The 13,477-nt window shown below is 33.4% G+C and overlaps 1 protein-coding gene across 5 annotated transcripts in view; it reads right to left on the reverse strand.

Moving 5' to 3' along the window:
* Positions 1–13,477, reverse strand: part of SLF1 (SMC5-SMC6 complex localization factor 1) — a 63,679-nt gene that overhangs the window by 23,734 nt on the left and 26,468 nt on the right. For 3 of the 5 annotated variants that reach the window (XM_081054483.1, XM_081054481.1, XM_081054482.1), the window contains 6 exons: positions 8,566–8,688; positions 7,481–7,534; positions 6,371–6,529; positions 5,401–5,564; positions 2,515–2,646; positions 1,789–1,954 (listed from right to left, as the gene is read on the reverse strand). In XM_081054483.1, coding sequence (XP_080910609.1) covers positions 1,789–1,954; positions 2,515–2,646; positions 5,401–5,564; positions 6,371–6,529; positions 7,481–7,534; positions 8,566–8,688 — 798 coding nt within the window. Of the gene's footprint in view, positions 1–1,788; positions 1,955–2,514; positions 2,647–5,400; positions 5,565–6,370; positions 6,530–7,480; positions 7,535–8,565; positions 8,689–9,630; positions 9,772–13,477 lie in introns of all 5 variants that reach the window. The other 2 variants (XM_081054480.1, XM_081054479.1) reach the window with 1 other exon arrangement.

Below are 13,477 nucleotides of genomic sequence, written 5' to 3' on the forward strand. Positions count from 1 at the left end.
GTTTAACAACATATTCGACACAGCTGAAAAGAGATTATTAAACTAAAAACAGGATGAAAAAACATTACCTAGAATGTTCCAAGTATAGAAAAAAATCAAAACTACCTATAGATGAGAGGGTAAAAAACAGGATAAGAAGATGAAGTATAAGTTTAATTGGAACTTAGAAAGTAGAGGAGGGAAAAATGGATTAGAGGAAATATTAGAAGAGAAACTATGTAAGAATCTTCCTTAATTTTAAAATAGAATAGACTTTCTAACGTTTGACACCAGAGCTCTCCACCTTAACTACTATGCTTTACTGTTTCTGAGGAAAATATTACCTAGCTGGCAATTATGATTTATCAGTCATGAATAATAAGATGGCATCACTATACAAAGCAGAAACTTTTACAAACAAAGACATAAACAAACAATTCCACAAAGTAAATTCAGAAGTGTTGATTAAACTTATCATTAAGCTTGAGCTCATAGGTGATAAACAACAGAAAAAACACATTTTGGTCCCTAATCTTAAATGAGGTCAAAAAAGAAAAGCTCAGTTAATTTCAGAAAGCAGAAATCATATAGGGCTTATTCTTTAACCAAAATTCACTAGTATAAATTAACAACAAAAGTATTAACAAACAAAATCCATTAACAATAATAAAACCCATCTATTTAGAAGTTTTAAAATACTCTTTTAAAATATTTCTTGGATCAGACAAACAAATGAGAAACAAAAACTCATAGACACAGACAATAATTTAGTGGTTACCAGAGGGTAAGGGGGTGGGGGGTGGGTGATGAGGGTAAAGGAGATCAAATATATGGTGATGGAAGGAGAACTGACTCTGGGTGGTGAACACACAATGGGATTTATAGACGATGTAATACAGAATTGTACACCTGAAATCTATGTAAATTTACTAACAATTGTCACCCCAATAAATTTAATTAAAAAAAAATATATTTCTTGGATCAAAGGGGAATTCATTATTGAAAATGAAAATACTTTAAAATAAAAGCAGCCTAGGTTCAAGAATCAAAGCCTGTAGAATGGATCTCAAATTGTACTCAAAAGTCAATTTATATTAAGTGTAGGTAGTTTAAATTAAGACTAAGAAAGATCCAAAACTTTGAGAAGATGGAAAATAAAAGGAAACAATTTTAAAAATATGAGCAGAAATTAATGACATAATACAAAAAAACGTAGACAATAAAGTCCCAAAGCAGATCACTTTGAAAAGGAGAAAGATAATTAATATTATGCACCCAAATTGTGGCAAAGAATGTTGCTATGCACTTTTCATATTTTACTGATTTAACCCTCCCAAATACCCTTCAGATAGATAATACACTAAAATCACTTCATGTTAAATTTCTAATGACAGACAAAATCTACTTACAAAGAAATAGTTGAGGAAATAATTCCCAACATCCAGAAAGGTAGGTTTAAAAACAAGTAGGACTTTTTATTAGTACACAAAAACTGTTATGAAATCACAGGTTCCTTAAGAATAGAAACATACAAAAGTAAATAATCTAGAAAGATAAGTATAGATTTCCTACAGGTAAAGATCAAATAACTGTCCCTAGCTACCATACCTAGATGTAAGATGATAAAGAAACAATTCTCCAAAAACCTTTTATCTTAAACTAGATAAACTAAATAGAAAACAATGACATATTTGGGTTCATTTTAATTTTTCTCAAGTAATTCAAAGAATAAAGAGAAGAAAAATGATGCAAATATTCAAAGATGTATTTTCGCAGGCAATTATTCATTTGTAAATTAATCCTACTTACATCATCAGACTTGCATTTTTCCTTGTGAGAATATATAGTCCACTCCAAAAGCATGTTTACTGGTTTGGTCAAAAGTCCAGAGGTCTCACTTCCTGACCAGAAGATTTCAAGGAGAATTTCCTTTCCTGTTATTTTCAGACTCTGAGACTCTGACCAGTCATACAACCTAATGAAAATATGCACAAGAAGTATATCTTTATGCCAATTTGACCACTACAGACATATTTTGTCATAAAACCAAAACAAATTCTTGCAATTTCTGAATATAGATCATAATATTTAATAGCAATAAAGGACAAAATATAAAAAATGGCCTGAGTTCAATATAATCACCATGTAAACATAATAATCTAACTTCAAGTTGTCGCATATAAATCAACTTATCAGGAATATTACAAATTCAGTGTTAAAACCTAGCGTAGCTTTTGACTTAAGCATTTGATTACTGAAGAATTCAAAAATATAAAAGTCCTGAAAAATAAAAACACTCTTACCTAATCCAATGTATAAGTTACTGAAAATAAAAATGTGAACTAAAGAAACATAAGAATATATAAATCTTTATTGCCATTGAAGGCCTGTGTCTGAAAATGTTTTTAAAATAAACCTACTTTAAACTAGAAAACAAGTAATTTTTTAGAAATATGTATACAAATGATTAGAAAAATGGTACAAAGAACAATATAAATATAGAAAATGGTGGGGTTTATCCCAACTAAAACTTACTTTTGACTCAGATGTCGCACTTCACTTTCAACTAAATTAAGGAAAAATTTGAGCAGTCTCAGGTGGAGCATCTTAGAGGCAAGAATATTTTCCGAAATTTGATGACAAAAACTTTCATTGAAAAGACAAGACCTGAGAAAGATGAATCCAAGAAAAATACAAGCAATTTATTGAGTAATTTGTGGATAAAGTATGTTTTTAGAGTATTACTGGAATTTTAATGAAATTCGCTTCAACAAAATATAAAGCAAATTCAGTAATTTTATTATTTTCTTCCTTTAAAAATTAAACCATGTCAAAGAGCTCATGATACTGAATTTTTAATAATACAGATCTAATTTTTTTTATTTTTCAACAATAGTAATGTTTAACAACTAACTGGTATTCTCTTTGTACTGTTTATATCACTGATAAATAAAAAATAATGAAATTCATTTTGATTTAGACGACGTGCTAAACTCTCAATTTATAATTTACAATACTCTCCATAACCATCTTCTTACTCAAGATAACTTTTCCATTATTTAGTAAAATGAAGGTCATTTTGGGCTACTTTTTCGAGTTTTAAAATTTCAGTATTTATTTTCTTTGTGTTTTCTATAGCTGTCCTATGCAATAGAACTTTCTGTGATGATGGATATGTCCTATTGAAATGTGGCTTGTGCAACTGAAAACTTGAATTTTTAATTTAATCTTAATCAAATTTAAATAGTTACATGTGGCTAGTGACGACTGGGTTGAACAGCACAGTTCCACAGTATTTTTTAAAAGACAACATAAGATTTCTCAGAACCCTAGGACTGAGAGAGAGAGTCTAGTCAACAATATTACAATTTTCTTCCAACTTTATCATCAATTATGTTAACAATATACTTGTAACTTTCTACCTCTATCTTTATCTTCCTCATGTTCTTTTTGAATACCACATTCTCAGGTTAGGAAGGTCCTTAATAGCTATTAAAGTTAGCTCATTTAATACTCAAATCTGTTCTAGGAGATCCTGCATATGTGTACAGTTATTTAGTTTATCTGATCATTGCCAGAGACGGATACCAAAGTATATTTTTTCTTTTTTAACGTATATTATATAACATTTCAAATATATTCAAAAGTAGGCTAAATCACCCAGTTCATCTATATTCCTACAACTTCCCTAGGCAGTTTCCAACTATACAATCCCCAATAAACCCAATTATTTCAAAAAAAATATGGGTATTTCTGTTTATTAAAAAATCTACTTTTAAGCTATCTAAATCTCATTTCACATAGCTTCAATTAATTCATTCAAACATTTATAATTAAGTACTTATTATGTTCCAGATATTATAATAAGCACTGAGGATAAAGATGTTTAAAACTGAGCATCTATTCTTAAGAAAGTCCAAGGCCGATGTGAGTAACAAACTCAAAGGAAAAAGAATTAGGAAGTAGTATCTGAGTTGCATTTTAAAGCATGAGTAGGAGTTGGACAGGTATTTTGGGGGTACAGGAATGAAGGTATGTATAGGCAGCGGAAACATAAGAGCAAAGGCACAGGAAATGGAAAATAGTTCAGTCATTGGGCACATTTGGGAATATGATGAAGATAAGAATAGAGACATATAGAGGGGTGAAATCATGAAGGGTCTTACACGTTCCGATAAGAAATGTAAACTGTAGGTGATGTGTGAGTTAATGAAGGACTTCTATCTAGGAAATGAGAAGATCACTTTGGAAAGAGCATAGTGGGGTATTTTGGAAGATAAATGGAAAAAAATAAAATCAAGGTCAATAAAGCAAATCAAAATTGCAATAGTTTACATAAGAAGCAATGAATGCTTTTAAATAAAGGCAATGACAGTGAAGAAAGAAACAAATTTGGAAATTAGGAACGGTGTTAGCTACATAAATCCTATATTCCCACATTCTATATACCTATGCTGGGATAGTACTGTTGTGTTTGGGTTGTGTTTACATCTCAGTCACCTTCAAAAGAGCAGGAACTTATTTTATTTTTCTTATCTCTGAAATGCAGCAGTGTCTGGCTTCCAGTAAGTACTCTATAAACGTGTTGAGAGAATGAATAAATGCATGTAGCTAGCTGATTAGCTCGCTTCAAATATATCACAACCAAGGTGGCTGGTGAATCTTTATGAGTTCAAATTGATAACCAACAGTTTAGCCTTTGCCTGGCTACTCAAGTATCCCTTCTCTGACTACCATGGACTGCCTAACACTGAACACTTGGGCAAAAAGATAGTACTTTCCAAACAAAGGAGGGCTATCAGATACAGAGAGTTAACAAAGAAGAAAGCGAAAAATGATCAGTTTTGTTTGGGTGAAAGGAGAAATAGGAAGGATTTCTGGAGAGAGTAACATTTGTAAAACAAAGGAAGCATCTAGGCAGATGACAGCATGTGCAGAGGCCTGAAAGAGATGACATATTTAGGAATATTAAGTTCAGTTTCAAAATTCAAATTTTTAGCTGAAAAAATATATCAGAAACATAAATACAGATACTGTATACAGTTACAAATATTTGTTTTTGATGACCAAAGTTTGATGATATCCATATTCAATAAATTAATTTTCTTAATTTTTGAAACAATATTCAAACAGCATTATTTTTGTTAAAAAATAAAAACGAATAATGATTTGGCTTTCCTGTGAATCCATTTCATGTATCCATTAAACATTCTTTTTTTAAAACAATCTGACAAACATGACCAATTTAGACTTGGACTTTTTATAAGAGTTTTTGCAACAAATACAACACAAACATACTATATACATACACACATAAACTTTTTCTAAAAAGAAATGTACTTCCTTCATCAGTATCTAACAAGCACATAGCATAACAACTAGTAGATCAAATCTAGCATCCTCATATGTGAAATTCCTTACCTGATAAGCACTTCTATTAGAGACCACACTCCTTTCATACAAGTAGGACACTGAAACAACTCTAAGTAATATCTTGACATGGCTGGGGACTTCCAAGAAGGATGTAGGTGAAGAAGAGCTGACAGTATATGAAAATATCGACCAGAAAAGGTATCTAGGTTATCCTATTATTTAAAAATAAACAAAAAAATAAAACACTATAGTTAAAAGTACAGTTTCACCAGCTTATTCAGTCTAAAACTATAATAACCCTGGCTTAACTTTCTTGCCAAATGTATGTGTTTGGACAAAAGAGATAAGATGGAAGTATCATATTTAGCTAATTAAATATTACAGCAAACAAAGGCACACTCTAAACATGTATCTACACATTAGATAATTGTACCTTTTGGGAGTAACTTATATAAAATGTTCATTTTATTTTTTATGATTTTAGTGAGATTAAGAGTTCCCAAACGTGACCGAAAGGAACTAAAGGTAAGAAACTTCATGCAACATTCGTCTCACCAATATTAACCTGACATAGTTTACACCTGTTATTTCTTCAAATTGGCACTTTGATGAAGAACATGATTAGAAAGCTACCTTTGAAAAGCTGTTCCAATTGGTTTTCATAGTTTAAGGAGTATGCTGTCTATCTACACTGTAAATAAAAATGATTATCAATATACTAAAGGAGTGATTTTACTGAATGGCATTCTAGATCACTGTAGTCTAATTATTTTCATGTTGGATAATTTACTGTTATGGAAAAAAAATCAGATAAAATTTTCCCACGAGAAATTTATCTTGGAAATTCTGTGAAAACCACTCAGAGCAGTACCTAGTAAATAGTTTAAAAACAGAAATGTTAATGGGCACTATATTTCCTATGAAAATGAGGGGAAAACTACCAAAGAGAAAAGGAACTGTTAAGATACAAAAATGAAAAAAAAGTTCATATTTTAATTCTTTGAAAGACTGTTCTTACCTGTAGAATGTTCTCCAGAAGAGCATGAAGAAGGCATACAGGAGGGATATAATGTGCTTGCAAAGAGGAAAGTTCTTCAATTGCTTCTTTAAAGAACTGACCTTCTATGAGGCTTTCAATTAAATTTAATACACTTCTGGGAAATTCAGCACTTTTAACCTAAGAAAGGAAGGATTCTATGACTCAAAGATAAGGGTAAAATTCTGGGATCAAATCCTGAATTACCTTATTTCTTCATCTGTAAAATGAAGATTAATTCCTGACCTCACACCCTCACAGGACTGCTATGTGGTTCAAAAAAGATGATTTATATAAATGTTTTACAAGATAAGGCACTGCAAAAAAATACTTTGTTTCATTTATTATTCTGTTGTCTTAAATATTAAGGGGAAATGCTACCTCTAAAAGAAAAACTAAGAGGAATTTACAAAGTCTAGCTGATAATGAGAAGCCCCAGTCAGAGCTACAACTATACATAGCTCTTTATGTGCAAAATTTATTTTTCTTTTAAACTTATAAGCAAACTATGTCTATTAATACTAAATATATTAAGATGTCATCTATATTTGCAAAGAGTGACAATTACTATAATATCATATAGTGACTCTGAGGATGCACATTAATATCAATCAGAGTTCCATGAAATACATTCCCCTTGGTCAAAATATTTTTACCAATACCATAAAAGTAACTACTTGAACTAGTCGAGGATCAAAAATACTCTATAAGACTACATGGAATTAAACGATCAATTTTAATGGAATGAATAATTATATAAAGGAAAAGTATACTTTGGTAAATATTATATTGAAAATTTAATCTAGAAGTAGTTATTATAAAAGCTATAAAATGTGGGAAGAGGGACACAAAACTTACCTGTGCTGAGCAAAAGGTAAGTTTTTATCTTGTTATTAGTTTTCACTACAATAAAGACTTTATTTTGGAGCTTTGACAGGAGGTCTTTTTCTTTTTTATTTTCAATTACAGAAACTACATCTAAAATTTGACAGAATGTGTTGCAGACAACACATTCCTTCATATCAAAATAACTAAAAATAACATAAATAACAAACCTTTTTTACCGTCACCACCCTACTCCAAGACCCTTACCTCGACATTGTATACTGGTTGTTTATCTATTCTAATGCAGCTGTATCTGATGGCCTACAAAACAGCAACCATATAATTAAAATTAAACACTTTTAGGTCAAAAAATACATTTCCGTTCACAAAGCATTAAAACCTTGGCCAAATGTACTAAACAGATTCATTCAGGAAGACACTAATAGCTATAACTGATCTCAAATTCATGTTTGCTCAGATGAGGGACTTTCATCATTTTAAGGTCATGGCAATCTCGTGAGTATGAACATTCTCTATTTTCTCCTTCTAAATAGAAATAACTTAAAGGTAAAGTCATATTCATTTTGAAGACCTGAAGAGGTCCACTGTCTTTAGTATTTTAATGTAGAAATATAAATAGGGAGAACATTTTGTATAAGAGTTCATAGGAGAAAAATATGTAGTCAAATTTTCTACATAATCACATGTAAAATCTTCATATATATATTTAAAATACCTATAACTGCATATTTGTTTAAAAGATTATACCAGAAAAATATTTGCAACAAACATGAGATAATATCCTGATTATATAAAAAGATCTAGAAACAATGATATGAAACAACCTAATGGGAAAACAGAATAATCAACAGCAGAGGAAGAAATACACAAATGGCAAGTGAAGGTGTAAAATATGCTCAAAATTGCTAACAGAATAAACACAAATTAAAACAATGACAGAGCTTTGTCTTCTACTTAGGATGCAGAAAGGTGGAAAGAGAGCCTTCCCCAATACCCAGAGCCTCAAGGTCGGCCTAAAGTCTGAGGCTGAACCAGGACAACTGAAAAAGGGATCATTCAGTCCTCATTGTCCAATATCAGGCTAGCAAGCATCTAGAAACAAGCTATAGTCTATAAACACAAATTTATCTGTAACATCATGGAGGCATAAATAGCAGAGAATTCAGCATACTTACTAAATGTCCAAACACATTACTGCTCATAAAAAAAAAAAAAAATAGTGAACTAATTATTTTAAGACATGACACATAAGGAGTCTATTACTATTATTATATTTTGGTTATACTTAAGAATAGGAAATGATACAGGACTTGGCATACTAAAGATATTACCTGAGCTCTATATATATGCTTCCTTAAGGCAGTTTTTATTTCAGCAATATCCACATCTGTCCTGATATCCTTGGTGTTTGATTCTTTGGCATGATAGGCAAAAACAGAATTCTTCATTTCTTTCTGCATACACATAAAAGTACTTCAGACAGTGTGCTATAGACAGTATCAACAGAACTCGTAAGTATCACAATGAACAATACAAGAACACACGCTTGCAGTGTTAACCACAACAAATTTAAATTTGGAAACTTTTACCTGATATTTACATATGTACTTTCTGAATGTACTTTTCATTTTAGCCTGTTCAGAATCTTTCCTAGAACCTCTCTTTTTCTTTGTTGCCATGTTCACACAAAACATGATCCATTATTTACCTTTATAATTTTTTCTGAAGATCCTTCTCAATATACGTAAACATGATGTGGTTTAAATTGTAAAATGAAATTATACGCTGGAAAAGTTAACTTAAGAAGGGTCCCATTAAAAAAAAAAGCTATCAAAAAAAAAAAAAAAGCTATCTTATTTAAAATAGCCTGTATTGTATCAGGAAAGATAAAAAACTGAAATTTAGTTCCAACATTCCAGAGAAGTAAAAGAAGAAAAATGAATTAAAGAAAGATGAGGAGAACTAGTAAAGCAAACAAACAAACAAAAATGACAACAAAAAAAACCACGCTAAAATTTAGATTAGAATGTGTTACCCAAGCTACATGCACATGTAGGCTTAAGGCATTTTTCATTTTAAGAATTTTAGCCTGTTTTTCAGAACCTGTTTCTTTTTCTTTTTTATTACGGTCAGACAAGACAAAATATATTTGAATATCCTGATTATTAACTCAAATGTCTTTGTGTAGGCATGTAAAAATATTTTCATTTTGAACCAAAGTTAATCATAATATTAAGTGTGAATCACACCAGATCAACTCAAGGTTTTTCATAAGATGTGCAGGTTCTATTTAACACAGCGAGTAATCAAAAAACATCAGATTATATGTGTCTAAATTGTATCAGGGAAGAGCCAGAAAAAATGCAAACTGTTTGTCTAAGCTTACAAAGTTTTACCTGATCTCTATATGTGTGCTCTCTTAAGGTAGTTTTAATTCTGTTATGTTCGATGTCCTTCCTGGAATCTCTTTCTTTTTTGTCTTTTTTCCTCAAAGTATAACTCCTTTGAATATCTTCATCCTTTTTCTTAATTTCCTTCTAAATGTATTTAGATCACAATTAAACAAATCTCAACATGAATGATACATATTACAAAATCCAAATAAACTCAGGAAGAGTCTGATTTATAACAGAGTATAACACAATTAAAAACATAATAGAAAGTTCCAGTTAAGATGGAAGAGCAAGAAATGCTGTGCTTGCCTCCTTCCACAACCATGTAAAACAATTACAACTAAATTATAGAACGACCATCACTGAGAACCACCTGCAGACTAGCTGAACAGACGTCTTATAACTAAGGTCATAAAGAAGAAGCCACAACGAGCGTGGGAGGAGGGCTGGAAATGTGGAATAGGCTGATCCCACCCCTACTGGTGTGGTGGTTAAGAATCGAGAGGGATATCTCGGCTGCAGAGGTCCCCTCTGAGGAACGAGGGGTCCCAACCCTACATAGGGCTTCCCAGGACAGACCACCAGTTCCAGGAAAAGGAGGCCCCACAACGTCTGGCTGTGAAAATCAGTGGGGATTCCAGGAAGAGGAATTCCCACAATTGGCTATGAAAATCAGTGGGGAAAATCCAAGTGAGATAGAGGGCTGCTGGAGACCCAGATGTCCACTCAAAGGGCCTGAGCACAGACTCACTTGCTCATAAACACATGCCCTCAGATCCAGCGAAGGGACAGCAGCTAGAAAAGCTCCAGGGACATACCCAGAGGAACTAAATTGTCTGGCTTAGGGCGAAGGCTGGAGGAGCAGCTCTCTCCAGGAAAGAACTGCTGGCAGGCACTTCTGTTACTTTGTTGAACCCTCCCCCAACCCAGCCTGCAAGCATAGGTGGGCATCAAATCTGAGTCTCCATCAATCTGGCTAATACCACTCGCTCCACACTGTTGACTCCTGGAGACCCTAAACCACCCAATTCACACACAGGCCCAAACCTCTTTCAGCAGTTGTTCCTCACAAACAGCCAGCTTCGGTCCATGCTGAAAATTTTACTAAAATCTCTCAAAGGTCCAGTAACCCCAAACAAGCAACAGCTGACCTCAGGTGCCCTGTACCCCTTGCTAAGTGGCCCCAAAACCAGCTCTAGTAGTATTTGGCCCTGATTTGAAGTATAGCCTTTCAAAGACACTTCCAAGCCCAGCACAGGCAGCTACAAACTGCAAGTCTTGTGGCTCCTTCCACGTGGTCCCTGGCTGGGCACAGGCAGCAGTTGACCTTGGTCTGCACCAGAGCCCCTCCCAAGAAATCCCAGAACCAACATAGCTGGTGGCCAGACTCAGACCACAACAGAGAACCACCCAATTACCACCACGAACAACACATCCAAAGAGTGCACTTGGTAGGCACCAGAGCTCTGCTAAAGCGAATCTCGCTTCATGGGGCCAGCTGGTGGACAACAACTTGTCTGCTGCAGTCATGGCCAAGCCTCAGTCAACCAGTCAGTCTGAGAGTCAATCCCACCCACTGACATGCCAACAGCAATCAAAGCTCCACTACAACAGGAGGGCATACACAACCCACACAAGGGACACCCCTGGAGCACCTGGCTCAGGTAACCAGGGAGTCTGCACCACTGAGCCCCAAAATATACCTACTACATAAAGCCACCCAGCCAAGACTGGAAGATATAGCAGATCTACCTAATACATAGAAACAAACATGGGAAAGCAGCCAAAATGAGGCAAAAAAAAAAAAAAAAAGTTCTCTCTAAAACATGAAAGAAGAATAAAAACCCAGAAAGAGAACTAAATATAATGGAAGCAAGTAATTCTACAAGATACAGACTTCAAAACACTGGTTATACGCAGTGAACTCGGGAGAAGAATAAACCGAGTGAGAACTTACACAAAGAGAGAGAGACTATAGAAAAGAAACAGTCAGAAATGAAGAATACAGTAATTGAAATGAACAGATTAGATGGAATCAACAGCAGGTTAAATAAAGCAGATATCAAATCTGCAATTTGGAAGATAAAGGTAGTAGAAAACACCGAACTGGAAAAGCAAAACAATTTCAAAAATTAGAAGAGTTTAAGGGACCTCTCATACAACATCAAGCATAACAATACACTCGCATCATAGGGGTACCAGAAGACAGAGAGAGCAAGGGATTGAGAACCTATTTGGAAAAATAGACACTGTATTTCCCTAACCTGGCAAAGGCAATAGACATGCAAGCCCAAGGAAGCACAGTGAGTCCCAAACAAGATAAACCCAAAGAGGAACCACACGAAGACACATAAGTAAAATGACAAAGGTTAAAGACAAAGCGAACCTTACAAGCAGCAAGAGAAAAGCACTTGGTTACCTATAAGAGAGCTCCCATAAGACTGTCAGCTGATTTCTCAACAGAAACTTTGCAGGCCAGAAGAGACTGGCACAAAATATCCAAAGTGATAAGAAACAAGAACCTACAATCAAGATTATTCTATCCTGCAAAGCTATCATTTAGAATAAAAGGACAGATAAAGAGCTTCCCAGACAAGCAAAAGCTGAAGGAATTAATCACCATCAAATAGTTTTTACAAGAAATGTTAAAGGAACTTATTTAAGAGGAAAATAAAAGATCAAAAATATGAATAATAAAATGACAATAACTACATACCTACCAATAATGACTTTAAATGTAAATGGATTAAATGTTCGAATCAAAACACAGTGCGGCTGAATGGATAAGAAAACAAGACCTGTATATAAGCGGTCTACAAGAGACCCAATTCAGATAGAAAGACACACACAGATTGAAAGGGATGAAAAAAGATTTTCATTCAAATGGAAAAGAAAATAAAAAAAACAAAGAAAGCTAGGGTAGCAAAACTTGTATCAGACAAAACAGACTTGAAAACAAAGGCTATAACGAGACAAATAAGGACATTTCATAATGATAAAGGGATCAATCCAACAAGCTATAACCCTTGTAAACATTACACACCCAGTGTAGGAGCACCTAAATATATAAAGCAAATAGTCATGTGCATAATGGGAGAGATCGACAGTAATACAGTAATAGTGGGGGACGTTAACACCCCACTGACATTAATGGATGGATCATTCAGACAGAAAATCAACAAGGAAATGGCAGTCTTAAACAAGCCATTATATCAGATGGATTTAGTTAATATTTTTAGAATATTTCACCCCAAAGCAGAATATACACTCTTTTCAAGTGCACATGGAACACTTAATAGATAATATGCTTGGCCACAAAAGCAAGTCTCAATAAACTTAAGAAGATTAAAATCATATCAAGCATCTTCTCTGAACACAAGAATATGAAATTAGAAATCAATTACAAGAAAAGTGAAAAATACACAAATACATGGAAGCTAAATAGCATGTTACTAAACAATGAATGGGTTAAGGATGAGATCAAGGAAGAAATCAAAAGGTATCTTGAAAGAAATGAAAACGTAAATAAAATGACTCAAAATCTATGGGTCACAACTACTTTGGTTAAAGCAGTTCTACGAGGGAAATTCTTAGCAATACATGTCTATCTCAAGAAACAAGAAAAATCTCAAATAAACAATCTAAACTTATACCTAAAGGAGATAGGAAAAGAAAAACAAAGTCCGAAGTGAGTAGAAGGAAGGAAATAATAAAGATGAGAATGGAAATAAATCAAATAGGAGTCTAAAAATAGGGTGCAATATCTATCAGGGTGATTATTTCATATGTTATATAAATGTCTAACCATTAGTTGTACACCTAAAACTAATATAATATTGAGTATCAGCTG

Source organism: Rhinolophus hipposideros (assembly GCF_964194185.1).
Source record: "Rhinolophus hipposideros genome assembly, chromosome: 7".
NCBI lineage: Eukaryota > Metazoa > Chordata > Mammalia > Chiroptera > Rhinolophidae > Rhinolophus > Rhinolophus hipposideros.